The sequence below is a fragment of the Cetorhinus maximus genome, chromosome 3, assembly GCF_964194155.1.
Source record: "Cetorhinus maximus chromosome 3, sCetMax3.hap1.1, whole genome shotgun sequence".
Taxonomy (NCBI): Eukaryota; Metazoa; Chordata; class Chondrichthyes; order Lamniformes; family Cetorhinidae; genus Cetorhinus; species Cetorhinus maximus.
The window spans coordinates 5,625,229-5,644,037 of record NC_135881.1 but is presented as its reverse complement, the minus strand read 5'-3'; the positions used below and the strand labels follow the sequence as shown (position 1 = coordinate 5,644,037).

The 18,809-nt window shown below is 48.9% G+C and overlaps 2 protein-coding genes across 2 annotated transcripts in view; both read left to right on the top strand.

The window, feature by feature from the left end:
* Positions 1-440: 440 nt before the first annotated feature.
* Positions 441-18,087, top strand: LOC144675527 (riboflavin transporter 2-like). Its single transcript, XM_078536217.1, has 4 exons — positions 441-512; positions 3,231-4,348; positions 6,603-6,726; positions 17,086-18,087. Exons 2-4 carry the CDS (start codon positions 3,312-3,314, stop codon positions 17,296-17,298), a joined length of 1,374 nt encoding a protein of 457 aa, XP_078392343.1. The 5' UTR covers positions 441-512; positions 3,231-3,311; the 3' UTR covers positions 17,299-18,087.
* LOC144672487 (uncharacterized) overlaps positions 13,754-18,809 on the top strand; it is a 135,300-nt gene continuing 130,244 nt past the window's right edge. The window contains exon 1 of the mRNA XM_078534334.1: positions 13,754-14,030. The gene's annotated coding sequence lies outside the window, so the exon portion shown is untranslated. The remainder of the gene's footprint in view (positions 14,031-18,809) is intronic.

The window sequence follows — 18,809 nt, the reverse complement described above, 5'->3', positions numbered from 1 at the left end:
ATCAAACCTCTCAGCATCTTGAAAATCTCTTAAGTCACCTCCTTTGTTCCAAGGGGAACAGTCCTAGCTTCTAAGTTCTCTTCATAACTGAAGCCTGTCATCCTTGGACACGCCCTTTATAGAGGAGTTTTACTAGGATATTAAGGGGTGACGAAAGCAAGGCAGGGAAATGGAGTTAATATCCAGATGAGCCATGATATAATTGAATAACAGAACAGTCTTGAAGGACTGAATGGCGTCTTCATGTTTCCATGGTGTTAATAATAGAACACTTATAATGCATGACAGGAATGAGCAATTTCCTTTTATTAAGTTCCCAAAAAACGTAAATGAATCACAGAAATATTAACCAACATCTTGTGCTCTGAAAAGTAGAAGCACACAGAGAATGCACCAGCTGTTAGGGGGAGTTCAGTGTGGGCTTGTGAGGTGGCCACAAGCAGCAGGTGAATGGCTCTTGGACCTGTCTGAGGGGGACCTCCAGGAGGGAACGGGCATGGGCCCTCACTAAGGTAACAGTGCATATTGTCGTAAGTCTGTAACATGAAGGATAGCAGAACTAACTTGGGTTCGCTGTTGCAGATGGTGGGGAGAATTTAGATACAGAATCATAGAAAGTTTACGGCACAGAGAGAGGCCACTCGGCCCATCACATCTGCGCTGGCCAGAAAAATGAGCTGCTCCACCTAATCCCACTTTCCAGCATTTTGGTCTGTAGCCCTACAGGTTACGGCACTTGAGGTGCATATCCAGGCACCTTTTAAATGAGTTGAGTGTTTCTGCCTCTTCTACCTTCTCAGGCAGTGAGTTCCAGACCCCCACAACCCTCTGGGTGAAGACTTTTCCTCTTCTCCCCTCTAATCTTTCCACCAATCACTTTAAATCTATGCGGCCCCTCTCCCTCCCTCCCCACAGTCACTGACCTCTTATGCTAAAGTAAATAGGCCCTTCCCATCCACTATCCAGGCCCCTCACAATTTTGTACGTCTCAGTCAAGTCTCCCTTCAGCTCCCCCCTGGTCCAAGGAGAACAGCCCCAGCCGATCCAATCTTATTTATTAACCTGCCGTGACCGGCGCCAAGTCCAGCCGTCTCGGTCTGAAGTAGATGTCCAATTGTACAAGAGCTCGCTCTGAGACATGCTAGCCTTGCAGGCAGAGGCAGTGAAGAGGGTGTTCCTTTCACCTAGTCTGCTCTAACTGCGCCCGCTGCAGTTTTCAAGGTTCCTTTCTTTCATCAATATGTTATGAATTGTGCTACATTTGTATCAGCACATTGTGGTGTGCGTGAGAGTGTTGCTGACGGTATCTATCCTTGGGACCACTGCTTATCCATGTTGCTGGTACAATAAGTGCGTCTGGTTTGGCCCCCACTGTCGGGAGGGCTGAGGGAGGCTGGATTTTCCTGGCACCTCGGTTCAGGGGCACACTGCTCTGCTGTGTGGGTGTCTCTGATATTTGACCGTCTGACATCTGACTCCAGTAGCTGTGGCTTGAAGAAAGACCGTCACTGACGAGAGGGTTTTATTTGGGGTGAGGCAGGTTCCCTCTCTCCCTCTCTCTCTCTCTCTCTCTTAACTGGCACAGATGAGTTTATTAATCTGGGAACTATCGAGCTGCGATCGGCTGATGAGGACAGATCTCGGTGGCAGGCTTGTCAAGTCAAGGAGAAAGGTTACCGTACTGTAGATGTTACGAAGTTTCAGTCTTCAGAATTTGAGCATTTGAAAGGCAGACAGACGGTTTTTTTTAGCTAGCCTTCGTAAAATAAAACAACTTGCTCCTTTTCAATGATTTTGGATAATTCGCAAAAGAGCCTGGGGCAAGGTGAAGAGAATTTTGTTTGTTTTACACCGGGAGGAGTTGTGATCTGAATGAGTACTGAAGGCAGATAAAACACTAACATTCAAAGAGAAATTAATGAGGAAGATTTTGCAGGGCTATTCGGGAAGGACAGTGGCAATGTGTTTAATCAATAGCTCCTCCAAAGAGCCAGCATAGGCAAGATGGACCGAATAGCCTCCTGTTCTGTAAAATTCTATGATTCTTCCAGGAGAGGCAGATTAACGTCAAGTGAAAGCTATTTAGCTACAAAAATTGAAGGGGAAATATTAGAGAATATGACAAAATATATGTACTGTTTAAAATTTAAACGGAGAGAAACTAAGAGGAAGGAAATGGTACAACTAAGCAAAGTGATCTGTTTTATTACCTCCTAAGATTGTTCTCCATTTAGTTACGATGTAGAAATAGATTTTTTTTTTGCTGGAATTGTAGTAATATTTTGTTGTATCAAAGTGAGAGAGCTGAAAACAGACAACAGCGCTGTCAGCTGGGCAAGAGGAGTTTCTTCAAACCTGACCACAATTGATAGGTTAGAACAATGTGAGGATTGAGGGGTGTGGGGTGGGAAGGGAATGAGAGGTGAGCGGAACCCCTGTTTATTCTATTTTTTTTTATTCATTCACGGGAGTTCAGTGCCTGCTCTCTGCAGAGTTGGCGTGATTTTAGACAGGATGCTGCTGTTCACCTCAGCACCTTGGGGGGGGAATAAAAAGTCAGTTTCTGATCCTGATTCAAGTGACCTCCTACAGGAGCGATTGATCAGTTTTTTTTGTGTGTGTGTCAGTTTGTGAGTGCACGTGCGAGAGTGATTCCCTGTCTGCTGGGTGAGGGACCACCCTGTTATTGTTCCCCCTTGTTTTTGGGGCCTTGAAGGTTGGGTTTTATGGTCAGGGCCGTAAATCCCATTATTAATGGGGCCTCTAGGACATGACTTAGCAGATGTAAAACGGTAACGTTTTCAGTTTTGTTGAAGCTAACAGTGGAAGTTATCCAGCAATTTGTGGGGAACAAGAACTCGTTAAATAATCTCTTCCCCCCATCACCAATTGCTTTTTTTTTAAGAAGCGCTATGGATGACGGGTGCTGTGAACTTATCCATCAATTTCTGGCCATTGTCTCATAGATCAGGGCGGTGGGTGGGTGGGGGGTACAGGGCATTAAGCCATAATGTTGGGACAGAATAAAAAGTCCCTCACCCTACGTTGACCATGTTCCACCCGACCTAGGGAAGACTTAGTGCTGTTGCTGGACACCCCAAATAGAAAAGTGACCAACTCTTAGAGCTAACAATCGTGATAACCTTGTTTTCTTTTTTTCCTTTTACTGTAGGACTGCTGAGGAACATGATGCTTTACTGAATTTGTATGTCTGCCTTTTGTTTTTAAAGGACGACCGAGGCTTCACGTTCAGTAACTGGGTGGACACCCGCTGAAGACCATCGTGTAACAACTGAAGGCAGGCAGTTACCATGGCGCTGATAAACCACGTGCTGGCTGCTGTTTTTGGAATGGGGTCATGGATAGCTATCAATGGCCTCTGGGTAGAACTACCTCTCATTGTGCCAGAGATCCCAGAAGGCTGGTACCTCCCTTCATACCTCACCATCATCATCCAGTTCGCCAACGTGGGGCCTTTGTTTGTCACCCTCATGCACAAGTTCTCACCCAGGAAGCTGAATGAGTCAGGTGTGATCTATGTCATTGTGTGTTTAGGCATCGTGGCCTGCTTTCTCCTGCCTTTCTTCTGGAAAGCGACCAGCGTGTTTGCTGGTGCGCTGCACAGCACAGCACTCCTGGTCTTGGCGTTTTTCCTCTCGCTGGTGGACTGCACATCTTCGGTGACCTTCCTGCCCTTCATGACCCACCTGCAGCCCAAGTACCTGACCAGTTATTTCATTGGGGAGGGCCTCAGCGGGCTGGTCCCGGGCCTCGTCGCGTTGGGCCAAGGTGTCGGGGTCGTTAAGTGCGTCAACACAACCACAAACACAACCGGCGGCCTGCCTTCGAACTCGACTGAGGGTGACAGCACCAGCTACAGCATTGTAGCCCACTACCAGCCAGCCAACTTTCCCCCGGAGGTCTTCTTTTTCTTCCTCAGTGGCGTGATGGCCACGTGTTTGGTGGCATTCATTCTCCTCAACTGTCTCCCACAGTCCCATCGCCAGCGAGCAACCAGCGCATATGTTAAACAGACAGAAACTGCCAACGGAGGGGCAGAGTTGAGTAAGATGGAGGTGGCAGAACAGAGGCCCATGATCAGCCCTCCGGACGGTCAGCAGGAAGCCAGGGGGAAAGCCGTTTCCAGGACTGGGAAGCACTCCTGCTCCAAGATGGTACTGATCTTCCTCGTCCTGGGGTGGGTGAACGCCCTGACCAACGCTGTCCTGCCTTCTGTTCAGTCCTACTCATGCCTGCCATATGGGAATTTGGCCTATCACTTATCTGCTGCCCTTGGAGCCATGGCCAACCCATTGGCATGCTTCATTGCCATGTTCTACCCAAACCGGTAAGCTGCTGCTCTTGTTCATGTCTGTATTGAAACGCAAGCAACAATAATGCCCATCCTGAAATGCTGGGGGCACGTGTTAAGAGTCAAACACTGGAGTCATGCGTAGACCAGGCGGGTAGGCAGGATCCCGCCCCCAGAAGGACCAGTTTTTACAGCAATATTTCACAGCCCCGTTCCTGGTGTCAACCCGCAAGTGACCAGATTTTATTGAATTTGGTTCCCCTGGGATTTCAATTCCTGATCGAACGTTCAAAAATGGCGGCTAGGAAAGTAGCAGCTGGTCCATCAGGGCCCATCAGGCCCTGCATTCCTGATGCCCCTGGAGTATGCCTGACTAGAAACTTTTTACCCCACCCCAATACCCCCCACTACCCTCCACCCTAGGAGAGCCACAAAACAAAATCCAACAAAAGAGATCCAGAGCCACCTGAAAACCCATCTCTGACCCAGTGCGGGAGATCAGTCCAAGATCACCTTAACCACGTGTACATAAAACGTACGTGGTTCAACAGTCAATTAGATGCCATCTCCAAAATGATGTAAGAACCAGAGGTGCAGAAGGGGAATTTTTTGTTTTAAATCCCGGGAGTTGTTATAATCCGGGATTAATTCTGTTCCTGCTGCTCTACCAGGAGTGCGATAGGGGGCACTTTGCCTTGTGGAGTCACCTGTCTGTCCCACTTGCCTTTCGGAGCCAGGTTTCCTGAGGACTGGGAGACTGGGAGCTGCTGTTCTATTTAAATCGGGGGCTCGTTGGCGACAGGTGCCCAGTTTAAATATATTTAGGAAATGTCCTTTTGGGACATTCGCAGACCACAAAACCGGCCAACGTGAAAATGGAATATTTTTTGCTGATTTTTAAAATTTTTTACCACCATCTCCCTCCCCCCCCACACCCCCCCCCCCTCAACCCATCGTGGGTGGGGGGTTAATATTGAACCAGACTTTCACATAAGCTGCTTTGCTAATACAGCTTTGTTTCTGCCATGTTCATTGTGACAGTGTCACTTCCCCTCCATTAGGGGGCAGTGACACTCAATGTAAACCATAGCTCGTGTTCCCCACCCTGTGGCAGGAGAGCAGAACTGCAGGAAGTTCCAGTGCCACTTTCGTCTTCGCTCGCTTGCATGGAGCTGGTTTGAGTAGTGTTAGTAATATGATGGTAACCATTCGTCCCAATGCCTGTGCCCAGATATGGAAACAAAATACTCTGCGACCAAATCAGACGGAAAGACTTCAAAGTGTCTGTAATATTATGTCCCCTTGTTCTGAACTCCCTGACCAGAGTAAAATAGTTTCTTGGTATCTACCCTATTGAATCCTTAATATTTCAAATACCCTGATTGGATCACCTCTCAATCTCCTACACTCAAGGGAATGCAAGCCTAGTCAATGCAACCTGTTCTTATGAGTTAATCATCTAAGCCCTGGAATCCTGGTATCCCGCTGGTATTATTGCCATAGGGGGAGTGCAACGAAGGTTCTCCAGACTTGTTCCGGGAATGGTGGGACTGTCTTATGAAGAGAGATTGGGGAAACTGGGCCTGTCTTCTCTAGAGTTTCGAAGAATGAGAGGTGATCTCATTGAAACCTACAAAATACTTAAAGGGATTGACAGGGTAGATGCAGGTAAGATATTTCCCCTGGTTGGGGAGTCTAGAACCAGGGGACACAATTCCAAAATAGGGGGGAAGCCACTTAGGACCGAGATGAGGAGAAATTTATTTACTCGAGGGTTGTGAATCGTTGGAATTCTCTACCCCAGAGGGCTGCGGAAGCTCAGTCATTGAGTATGTTTAAGGTAGAGACTGATAGATTTCTGATTAACAATAACGTAAGGGGTTATGGGGACAGTGTGGGTAACAGGCATTGAAGTGTTTGATCAGCCATGATCGTATTGAATGGCGGAGCAGGCTTGATGGGCTGAATGGCCTTCTCCTGCTCCTAGGTTCCTATGTTCCTATCATTCTGGTGAATCTGCCCTGCACCCACTCCAAGGCCAATATATCCGTCCTGAGTTGCACTTACTCCAGCTGGGGTCTGACCGAGGCTCTGAACAATTGAAGCATCACTCCCTCTCCGTTGTTTCCTCTCTCCAACCCAAGCATCAGGCGGGCTGGAGAGGAGTTTAGACTGCAGCTGACTCCCGAACCCTGGGAGCCGGGTGGTGGTGGTTCAGTCCTGGTGGTTTTTGTGTTTAGTTTCGAATGCTGTGCTGGTCTTGCTTACATGTTCTTTATTTCCTTTCCAGGTCACTGAGGCTGATGGGGTTCCTGACGCTCGCTGGCACTGGTGTGGGATCCTATATCATGGGCATGGCTGCCCTGAGCCCATGCCCCTGGCTGGCTCAGACCCAGACTGGTAGCGCCCTCATTGTGAGTTTTCTTTTACAGTTTTGAAATTCTGAACCTCCTTGAATCTGAAATCTGTAAGGTCTTGCATTTCAGTAGTGCCTTTAACCACCTCAGGACGTCCCAAAGCATTGTACAACCAATTAGATATCTTTTACTGAAGTGAAGTCACTTTATTTTTCTATCCCTTCATCGGCTGTGGGTGTCGCTGGCTAGGCCAACATGTATTGCCCATTCCTAATTGTGCTTGAGAAGGTGGTGTTGAGCTGCCTTCTTGAACCGCTGCACTCCATGTGGTGTAGGTACACCCACAGTGCTGTTAGGAAGGGAGTTCCAGGATTTTTCCCCAGTGACAGTGAAGGAACGGTGATATATTTCCAAGTCAGGATGGTGTGTGGCTTGGAGGAGAACTTCCAGGTGGTGGTGTTTCCATGTATCTGCTGCCCTTGCCCTTCTAGATGATAGTGGTCATGGGTTTGGAAGGTGCTGTCTAAGGAGCCTTGGTGAATTCCTGCAGTGCATCTTGTAGATGGTACACACTGCTGCTACTGTGCGTCGGTGGTGGAGGGAGTGAATGTTTGTGGATGTGGTGCCAAATCAAGCTGGCTGCTTTGTCCTGGATGGTGTTGGGTGCTTGAGTGTTGTAGGAGCTGCACTCATCCAGGGAAGTGGGGAGTATTCCATCACACTCCTGGCTTGTGCCTTGTAGGTGGTGGACAGGCTTTGGGGAGTCGGGAGGTGAGTTACTCGCTGCAGAATTCCCAGCCTCTGACCTGTTCTTAGGAAAGCTGAAAGATTTACAGCACATAAGAAGGCCATTCGACCCATGGGGTCTGTTTGAACTTATATAAGACACTGGTTAGACCTCAGCTGGAGTATTGGGTACAGTTCTGGGCACCGCACTATAGGAAGGATGTGCAGAAGAGGTTTGTGAGAATGGTTCCAGGGATTGGACACTTTGGTCATGACTGCTGTTGTCAGAGAGGAGAAGGCCAAGAGGAGACTTGATGGAAGTTTTCAAAATCATGAGGGGTCTGGACAGAGTAGATAGGGAGAAACTGTAAACAGATCGAGAACCAGAGGGCACGGTTTTAAAGTGTTTTGCAAAAGAAGCAAATGTGAGGTGAGAAAAACCTTTTTCACACAGCAAGGAGTTCGGTACTGGAATGCACGGCCTGGAAGTGTGGTGGAGGCAGGTTCAACTGAGGTATTCAAGAGGGCATTAGATAATTATTTAAATAGAAACAATGTGCAGGGGTACGTGGAAAAGGCAGGAGGTTGGCACTGAGTTAAAATGCCCAGAGAGCTGGTGCAGACACAATGGGCTGAATGGCCTCTTTCTACACTGTAACAATCCTGTGTTACAGGCTGAAAAAGAGATATCCAGTCTAATCTCACCTTCCAGCCCTTGGTCCATAGGCCTGTAGGTAATGGCACCTTGAAGTTCATATCCAAGTGTTTTTTAAATACAATGAGAGCTTCTGCACCTGCCAGTTTTTCAGTAGAAACAGAGCATTTATGTGCCTGGTTCAGTTAGGTTCCCAGTCAATACTAAGCCCAAGATGTTGATGGTGGAGGGTTTGGGCGTGTTAATGCTGCTCAATGTCAAGGGGCAATGGTTCGGGCAGCACCGAGGGAGCACCGCATTGCACCGTCAGAGGGGCAGCACCGAGGGAGCGCCGCACTGCACCGTCTGAGGGGCAGCACCGAGGGAGCACCGCACCGCACTGCACCGTCAGAGGGGCAACACCGAGGGAGCGCCGCACTGCACCGTCAGAGGGGCAGCACCGAGGGAGCACCGCACTGCACCGTCAGAGGGGCAGCACTGAGGGAGCACCGCACTGCACCGTCTGAGGGGCAGCACCGAGGGAGCACCGCACTGCACTGCACTGTCAGAGGGGCAGCACCGAGGGAGCACCGCACTGCACTGTTTGAGGGGCAGCACCGAGGGAGCACCGCACCGCACTGCACCGTCAGAGGGGCAGCACCGAGGGAGCACCGCACTGCACTGTTTGAGGGGCAGCACCGAGGGAGCACCGCACCGCACTGCACCGTCTGAGGGGCAGCACCGAGGGAGCACCGCACCGCACTGCACCGTCAGAGGGGCAGCACCGAGGGAGCACCGCACTGCACCGTCAGAGGGGCAGCACCGAGGGAGCACCGCACTGCACCGTCAGAGGGGCAGCACTGAGGGAGCACCACACTGCACCGTCTGAGGGGCAGCACCGAGGGAGCACCGCACTGCACTGCACTGTCAGAGGGGCAGCACCGAGGGAGCACCGCACTGCACTGTTTGAGGGGCAGCACCGAGGGAGCACCGCACCGCACTGCACCGTCAGAGGGGCAGCACCGAGGGAGCACCGCACTGCACTGTTTGAGGGGCAGCACCGAGGGAGCACCGCACCGCACTGCACCGTCTGAGGGGCAGCACCGAGGGAGCACCGCACCGCACTGCACCGTCAGAGGGGCAGCACCGAGGGAGCACCGCACTGCACCGTCAGAGGGGCAGCACCAAGGGAGCACCGCACTGCACCGTCAGAGGGGCAGCACCGAGGGAGCACCGCACTGCACTGCACCGTCAGAGGGGCAGCACCGAGGGAGCACCGCACCGCACTGCACCGTCAGAGGGGCAGCACCGAGGGAGCACCGCACTGCACTGCACCGTCAGAGGGGCAGCACCGAGGGAGCACCGCACCGCACTGCACCGTCAGAGGGGCAGCACCGAGGGAGCACCGCACTGCACTGCACCGTCAGAGGGGCAGCACCGAGGGAGCACCGCACTGCACCGTCAGAGGGGCAGCACCGAGGGAGCACCGCACTGCACTGCACCGTCAGAGGGGCAGCACCGAGGGAGCACCGCACTGCACTGCACCGTCAGAGGGGCAGCACCGAGGGAGCACCGCACCGCACTGCACCGTCAGAGGGGCAGCACCGAGGGAGCACCGCACTGCACCGTCAGAGGGGCAGCACCGAGGGAGCACCGCACTGCACTGCACCGTCAGAGGGGCAGCACCGAGGGAGCACCGCACTGCACTGCACCGTCAGAGGGGCAACACCGAGGGAGCACCGCACTGCACCGTCAGAGGGGCAGCACCGAGGGAGCACCGCACTGCACCGTCAGAGGGGCAACACCGAGGGAGCGCCGCACTGCACCGTCAGAGGGGCAGCACCGAGGGAGCACCGCACTGCACTGCACCGTCAGAGGGGCAGCACCGAGGGAGCACCGCACTGCACTGCACCGTCAGAGGGGCAGCACCGAGGGAGCACCGCACTGCACTGCACCGTCAGAGGGGCAACACCGAGGGAGCACCGCACTGCACCGTCAGAGGGGCAGCACCGAGGGAGCACCGCACTGCACCGTCAGAGGGGCAGCACCGAGGGAGCACCACACCGCACTGCACCGTCAGAGGGGCAGCACCGAGGGAGCACCGCACCGCACTGCACCGTCAGAGGGGCGTCTGACGGTGCAGTGCGGTGCTCCCTCGGTGCTGCCCCTTTGACGGTGCAGTTCGCAATAATTGATACTCTCAATAATTGATACTCTCAATAGTTGATACTCTCAATAATTGATACTCTCAATAATTGATACTCTCAATAATTGATGCTCTCAATAGCCACGAATCTCTCAATGTTCACCCGCTATTTGGATTACAAGATTCAGGCCAGGCACTTGGTGTGAGCGAAGGCACAGACAGCAGAATTGTGGATGCCCTGTGTGGGTGGCCCACCTGGCTTGTGTTTGAATGGTTAAACCCAGAGGTAACGAACGCCTGGATGAGCATCTCAGACACGGCTGAGCTGAGGCAGATCGGGTCAGGCGATGTTGCAGGAGTGGAAATTGGTTGCCTTGGTGACGGTGTAGACGTGTGATCGGAAGTTCACCTCAGGTTCGAGTACGACACCAAGATTGCGACTGGTCGGGTTCAGCCTTGGGCCGTTGCCAGAGTGTAGCTAGGGAATGGAGTTTGTGACGGGGTCTGAAGATATTGGCTTTGGTCTTCCCGTTATCTAATTGGAGAAGATTTATTTTCTTCCATTACCAGATGTCGGATAAGCAGCCTGAATTTAGCGGAGGAACCGAGAGGGGTGGTGATGGGGTAGGAACTCTGCCTTATACATGGGGAAAGCTGTCTCTTCAGATGGTGTCGCCGAGGGGCAGCATGAAGATGAGAAACAGGAGGAAAGATCCCTGGGTATACCAGTGCAGGCCAGAGGAGGAGCCATTGCAGGAGTCATTTGTGACTTTGATAAGATCCATTTTGGAATTGCGGTAGGATCAGAATCTTGACTGGAGAGATTCAGATATGGACTTCTGGGAAACGTGGGCGTTGATTTGGGAGATGACAGCTCATTCCAGAGGACTGGATAGAAAAGAGAGATTGGAGATGAGATGATGGCCAGCAGGGCATTGGGATCACAGAATTGCTTTTTGAGGAGGTGGGGGGTAATGATGGCAGTTTTGAAAGAGAGTGGGAGTGTGCCTGAAGACGCTAATAATATCAGCCAACATGGGGAACCAGTGGGGGGAAGTTGGTTAGTCAGCAGTTCAGTGGGAGTAGGGTCGAGGGAGCAGGAACTGGGTCTCATCTCCGAGTTCCTCTTGTGAATGACACACGGGGGTGACAGGAGAGAAGCGAGAGAGAGATGCGAGTTCAGCCCACAGGGACGAATTTAAAGGAAGATTGATGTATGGGCGAGGGAAAGGGAGATAAGTGGAAAAAGCAGCTGATCAGAAGGTCTCAATTGTTGTGACACTTACTGTTGGAGGTAAGGAGTCAGGTATTTAAGACACACTGTAGTAGAGAAAAGAGGCTTGGGGTTATCTTTGCATGATGATCCTGGAATGGTGAACAGTTTTATCAAACGAGTAGATCTGACTGTGCTTTATGTGGTCCAGCCAGATCTGGTGGCAAATGGGGAGATAATGGCGTAGTGGTAATTTTGGGTCAAAATCCTGGAACTCCCTCCCTAAGAACACGGTGGGTGTACCTACACCACATGGACTGCAGCGGTTCAAGAAGGCAGCTCACCACCACCTTCTCAAGAGCAACTATGGATGGGCAATAAATGCTGGTGTAACCAGCGAAGTCCACATCCCATGAATGAAAAAAAACGAAATGTCACTGGACTAGTAATCCCCTGCTGTGGGCCACAGGTTCAAATCCCACCATTCATTTAATAAACCTGGAATATAAAGCTAACCTCAGTAATGGGGACCATGAAACTATCATCCATTGATTAAAAACCCATCTGGTTCACTAATGTGGGGAGGAAATCTGCCATCCCTACACAGTCCACAGCAATGTGGTTAACTCTTAATTACCCTCTTAAATGGCCTAGCAAAGCGCTCAGTTCAAGGGTAATTAGGGGTGGGTAACAAAAGTTGGCCTTGCCAGCGACGCCCATATCCCATGATAGGGCAATGGAAAAAACACGGTTATCTATCAATTTCCAGTCAAGACTTGGACTAAGAGTGGAAATGAGGGCTGTGACAGAGGAACGAGCAGGGTAAGAGGGGAATGGTGTTAATGGGGACTTGGGTGGTGAGGGCGCTGTTGAGTGCGTTAGTAGCTACAGAAATGTCATGGTGAATGGAAGGCCAAAGCTAGAAATTTGAGATTTTGAGAGTGCAGTTGTAAGTGAATTGTTTGGGGGGGGGGGGGGGGGTGGGGTTGGGGGGGGGGGGTGGGGGGGGTTGGGGGTGGGATAGTGTTTTTCCAGGGGAGGATACAGGAGGAGGTAGATTTGGGATGGAGAGGGTATAGGGCTGGGGAGTGATGCATGGAAGTGGATCAAACATAGTCTTATCTGTGATTGAAAGAATGGGAGTAGTGAGACTATGTGAAGTGGTAAGGTCAAAGGGGTGAGCATGAAATATGGGTTAGGGGGTTTACATGGAGGGAGAGAGATAGAGAGATTAAAGGGGGATGAGAAGGCAGTGAGCTCCGAGGAGAGAGAACATGATGCAGTCGAGATGGGGATTGAAATCACCGAGCGTTGTTTGGTGTACAGGCTGAGGGAGGAAAATAGTGACGATATCTTGGTGAGAAAATTGTTTTAGTTCTTGGGGTGAACAGAAAAGAACCAGGATTCTAAATGAGAGGTGGGGTGTGGGGGGAGCAAGGTGAGATGCTCAAAGGTGAGAAAGTGCCAGAAGAGTTGGGGACAGGTCAGACTGAGACCTGGTGATAACTGCCACACCATTACTGTGACGGGCAGGATCAGTGGTGAGAAGATGTAGCCAGGTGGGGAGGCTTCATTTGGGGGAGGGTATTATCACTCTCCTCAACCAGGTTTCTGTTGAGGCCATGATGCCGATGTTATCATCCACAATAAGTTTATGGACGGCAAGGGACTTATTCACAAATGGATGGACGTTGTGAGTGGTGATGCGGAAAGTGGTCACTGACCGGTGGCACGGTCCACAGGGTTAACAGTGGGAGGGGTGGGTTGGACAGGAAGGAGATTAGCTCTCAGCGGATGTACTGGGAGGGGGCGGGGGGGGATGTTCAGTGAAAGAGCAGGATCAGAAATTGGGGTTGCTGTTGGTGTGGAGGCAGTGACGAGGGCCTCAATGAAACCATTAGAGGTTGCTAAGAGAGGCACAGAGGAGAACTATATCCAAGAGGGAGTTGAGCCTAGGGTAGCAGCAGGAAACCCATCTGGTTCACTAATGTCCTTTAGGGAAGGAAGTCTGCTGTCCTTACCTGGCCTAGCCTACATGTGACTCCAGACCCACAGCAATGTGGTTGACTCTTAAATGCCCTCTTTACAAGGGCAATTAGGGATGGGCAATAAATTCTGACCTAGCCAACAATGCCCACATCCCATGAATGAAAAAAAAAATGACCATATGATTGGGCTAAGAATTTTGGAGAGCAGAGTACCTGAATGGGAAGAAATTAAAAGTGGCCTAGCAGAGGTACAGCAAAAAGAAATAAAAATAAATAAATCGACTACACCAGGGCAATTAAAAAAAAAAATTCCCAGTTTCCTAACCTTGCGTGTCTGCTCGGGATCTCCGTGTCTGCTCGGGATCTCCCCAGCTTACAGCTCGACTCAGAGCAGCTTATATTTCACAGTTGCACATTTACTCGGTGACCTTGACCTTCAGGCTGCACTTGGGGCCCAGCTATCCGGCCAGCATCCTATCAGCTGAGTTCTTGGCAGTCGTTGGTACTGTCTCCCCCAGTGGGTGGGCTGAGGTGAGCCCAGTGCAAACATAGAAACGCACAATTTGGAAAGGCATAGGCTAATCAAGGACTAGTCGGCCTGGATTTGTTAAGAGGAGGTTGTGTCTGACGAACTTGATTGAAATTTTTGAAGAGGTAATGATATTTGAGGTGTTTGGTGTCGTCCACATGGATATTAGCAAGGCTTTTCATAAGGACCCACATCGCAGGCTGATCAGAAAAGTAGGAGCCTGTGGGAATTAAGGGTAAGTGGCGAGTTAGACCCAAAAGTAGCTCAGTGGCAGGAAGCAGAGTAATGGTCGATGGACGTTTTGTGACTGGAAGGTGGTTTCCATTGGGGTTCTGCTGGGTTCGATACTGGGCCCCCTAGGTATATAACAACGATTTATAATTAAATATAAGAGGCATAATTAAGAAGTTCGAGGATGATACAAAAATTGGCCTTGTGGTTAATAGTAAGGAAGAAAACTGTAAACTGCAGGAAAATATCAATGGGCTGGTCAGTTGGTCAGAAAAGTGGCAAATGAAATTCAGTTGGGAGAAGCGAGAGGTAACTCATTTGAGGAGGTCAAACGAGGCAAAGGGATACACAATAAATGTAGGATACTGAGGAGAATAGAGGGCAGAGGAGCCTCATCTGTGCATGTCCACAGATTTCTAAAGGTAGCAGGACAGATAGATGAGGTGGTTAAGAAGGCACATGGGATACTTTTTATTATCCAAGGCATAGAATATAACAGCAGGAATGTTATTCTAGATCTGCGTAAAATACTAGTTAGGCCACAGCTAGAGTACTGTATGCGGACTGTTCACTACCACACAGGAAGGATGTGACCACATTAGAGAGGGGACAGAGGAGGTTTACGAGGACATTGCCAGGAATGGAAAATTTTAGCGATGAGGAAAGATTGGATTGGCTTGAGTTGTTTCCTTTGGAACAGAGGAGGCTGAGGGGAGATTTAATTGAGGTTTTTAAGATTATGAGAGACCCAGATAGAGTATGTAGGAAGAACCTATTAGCCTTTGCAGAGAGGTCAATAACCAGAGAGTATAGATTTAATAAAATTGGCAGAAGGTTTAGAAGGGAGTTGCGGAGAATTGTTTTCACCCAGAAGGTGGTGAGGGTTGGAACTCATGGAGAGGCAGAAACCCTGATCACATTTGAAAAATACTTGGATATAAACTTGGTGTAACTTATGGGCCAAGAACTAGAACGTGGGATTAGGCTGGATAGCTTTTTTTGACTGGCACAGATACGATGGACCAAACAACCTCTTCCTATGCTATAAATTTTCTAAAACAAAAACAGAATTACCTGGAAAAACTCAGCAGGTCTGGCAGCATTGGTGGAGAAGAGTTGACGTTTCGAGTCCTCATGACCCTTCAACAGAGGGTCATGAGGACTCGAAATGTCAACTCTTCTCCACCGATGCTGCCAGACCTGCTGAGTTTTTCCAGGTAATTCTGCTTTTGTTTTGGATTTCCAGCATCCGCAGTTTTTTGTTTTTATCTCTATAAATTTTCTATTGTTCTATCAATGTCAGTGAGTTATTTGATAGTGATGGTTGCAGCTCAGTGGGATCATATCCTGACTGGGTTTACTCACATCCAGATACTCCCAGCAAGAGGTCACTGGAAGGGGATTGGCTGTTTGAGGGGTCAGGAACCCTGGATAATTACCCCCCACCCCCTCCACCCCCACTCTTTGTCTTGCCCATGAACATGGTATGTCCTGAAGTGCTTTAAAGTTTATGAAATAAGTAAGAGGTGTAGTTACTGTTATAATACAGGAAACACAGCCAAGGTGACACAATGAACAATGTGATAATAGCTAGATAATCTGGTTGATCTGTGTTGAAATATAAATATTAGCCAGGACGTCAGAAGAGTTTCCCTGCTCTTCTTAGGAATAGTGCCCTCCATTGGATTGCTCCACATTGGCGGCCATTACACAGCTACCGAGTACGAATGAAGCTCTGGAATTCCCTTCCTAAACCTCTTTGACCCTTTGCTTTCCTCCTTTAAGACACTCCTAAAAACCCATCTCTTTGAGCATCTGCCCTAGTATCTCCTCGTGTGACTCAGTGTCAAATTTTGTTTTTTTTTTTAAAGAGGTGTGAAGTGATTCATTTTGATAGAAAAGATGGGGAGAGACTATATAAAATAAAGGGGACAATTTTAAAGAGGGTGGAGTAACAGAGGGACCTGGGTGTGTTTATGAATAAGTCATTGAAGGTGGCAGGACAGGTTGAGTGAGCTGTTAATAAAGCAAACAGTATCCTAGGCTTTATTAATAGGGGCATAGGGTATAAAACTAAGGAAGTTATGACAATGTATAAAACACTGGTTCAGCCTCAACTGGAGTATTGTGTCCAGTTCTGGGCACCACACTTTAGGAAGGATGTGAAGACATTAGAGAGGGAGCAGAAAAGATTGATGAGAAAGGTTCCATGGATGAGGAACTTCAGTTATGAAAATAGACTGGAGAAGTTGGGACTGTTGTCCTTGGAGAAGAGAAGGTTGAAGGAGATGTGACAAGAAGTATTCAAAATCATGAGGCGTCTGTACAAAGTAGATCAGGAGAAACTGTTCCCATTGGTGGAAGGATTGAGAACCGAAGGGCACAGATTTAAGGTAATTGGCAAAAAAAAAGGCGGTAGCAACATGAAGAAAAGCTATTTTTACACAGCGAATGGTTAGGATCTGGAATGTGCTGCCTGAGATTGTGATGGAGGCAGGGCCAATCGAGGCATTCAAGAAGGAATTTGGATTATGATCTGAAAATGAAGAATGCGCAGTACTATGGGGAGAAGAAGGGGGCGTGGCACTCAGTGAATTGCTCCTTCAGAGAGTCAGCACAGACACGATGGGTTGAGTGACCTCCCTCTGTAACCATTCTGTGATTATGCTCTGTGAAGTGTCTTGGGATGCGTTACTACGCTATAGAAATACAAGCAGTTGTCATCCTGAGAGCATGCCTATCCACCTGAAAGGGCAGAGGGGTCTTTGGTTTAACGCCTAGCCTAAGAAATGGCAGCTCAATAGTGCAGCACCCCAGCAATGCATTGGGAGTGTTAGGCTGGATGGGGTTTAAATGTACATTTCAGGGGTAATAGCGCTACACACTGAGCCACAGCTAACACCAAACCATGTTGAAGGTATAACTCATGTCACTTTTCCCCCCTGTCAGGTCCTGTCATGGATCCTCTTCGTCGGGACACTGTCGTACGTCAAGGTGATGATCGGCATCATTCTGCGCGATGAGGGTCACAGTGCCCTCGTCTGGTGTGGAGCAATGGTGCAGCTGGGCTCCATGTTGGGCGCTCTGACCATGTTTCCTCTGGTCAGCATTTACAACCTGTTCCGCTCTGGTGACCCATGCAACACCAAGTGTCCTCTGTGACTGGCACCCGCAGGCAGAAGGAGGGTGGAATAAAACAAAAGGGTAGCGATAGACTGGATATTAAAAAAAAAACTACAAACAGTTACAAGTACCATGGGAGGTGACAGTGCAGATTTCTGCTGAAACTTCTGTCTCAAGTAACTGTACCTGGGCTCCTTCCTTTAGACTGTACTCGCTGTCCCTAGGTAGCAGTAGAATTTCCCTGGGGCAGAGGGATATCTCCCAGGATTGTGCCATAATTTCGGGGGCGCTGAAAGCTATTTACCCTCCCTCATGCCTGAAGATTCTGCAAAGGATAGTAAACAAATTGACACCTAACCCTTAGGGTTCTTACTTACCAGAAAAGGTCCTAATGCTTGTTAGTTGCCTTGTGTTCAATTCGTAGAATACTCTGAACATTTCCCAATTCTATGGGAGGGAAACAGAGTGAAATGGATGAGTGTACGTCTGGGGAGGGAGGGAGCCAGTAGAAGGACCTTGGTGGGACTATACCCTTCAAACAAGACCAAACATGGAAGATATTTAGCTCATGTTATGCTGCTGCATAATTTTAAAATCTAAAATTAATTTTGAGCTATACTGTGCCTTTCCCTGCCTCCGATTTATTCCTTGTGTCTTTATCCTAACTCTGCCATTTATATAGTCAGAACTGGTTCATGATTCATCCTCTCAATTCTAGTATTCTGGTGACGTCCGAACATTTTAATTAAATACTTGACAGATTTTATTTCAAACTGGCTGGTGTATAAAAATATCACACAATAAAGTATCTGTGGAGAGTAAATAACACTATATGTATTTGGAATGTTTGCTGTGGTATAATTTGAATTGCTGTCTTGTGTTTGATTTATAAAACACTTCCCCCTTCTATGGTAGTACAAAGTGTTTTATTCCTCTCCATTGAATCCTCTAGACCCCATTCTGTTGAAAGACCACCCACTGAATTGGACAAACGTATGAAAGTGGTAGAGAAAGGCTATCAAGACCACCCTATTTCCAATAAGGTGCAACCACGCGCACCAATAATCTATCACTCCACCTCTCGATGCCATGGGAGATGAAAACAGAGAGAACTTGCCACTAATTTTTGATAAACTATGTAAGGTTTCTCTCTCAGCATCTATTGCAAGCAAGCAAAAGACAAAAGATTTGCATTTCTCAAGCACCTTTTTATATTCCACGGTGTATCAGAGCACACTTTATAGCCAATTAAGTACATTAGAAGTGTTGTCACTGTGGGAATGTTGAAGACAAGGCACCTAGCTTCCTATACCAACAATGAGATCATGACCAGATCATCTGTTTTAGTGATGTTGGTTGAAGGATAAACTTTGGACAGCGCGAAACTCAAGAAATCCTCTGCTCTTCTTTGATATAGTGCTATGGATTCTTTTATGTTAGAGAGGACAGAAACTGCCTTGGTTGAATGTCTCATTTGAAATGTGGCACCTTGGACATTGCAGCTCTCTCTCTGTACTGTGTGTCTGGAGTTGGACTTGACCCCACAACCT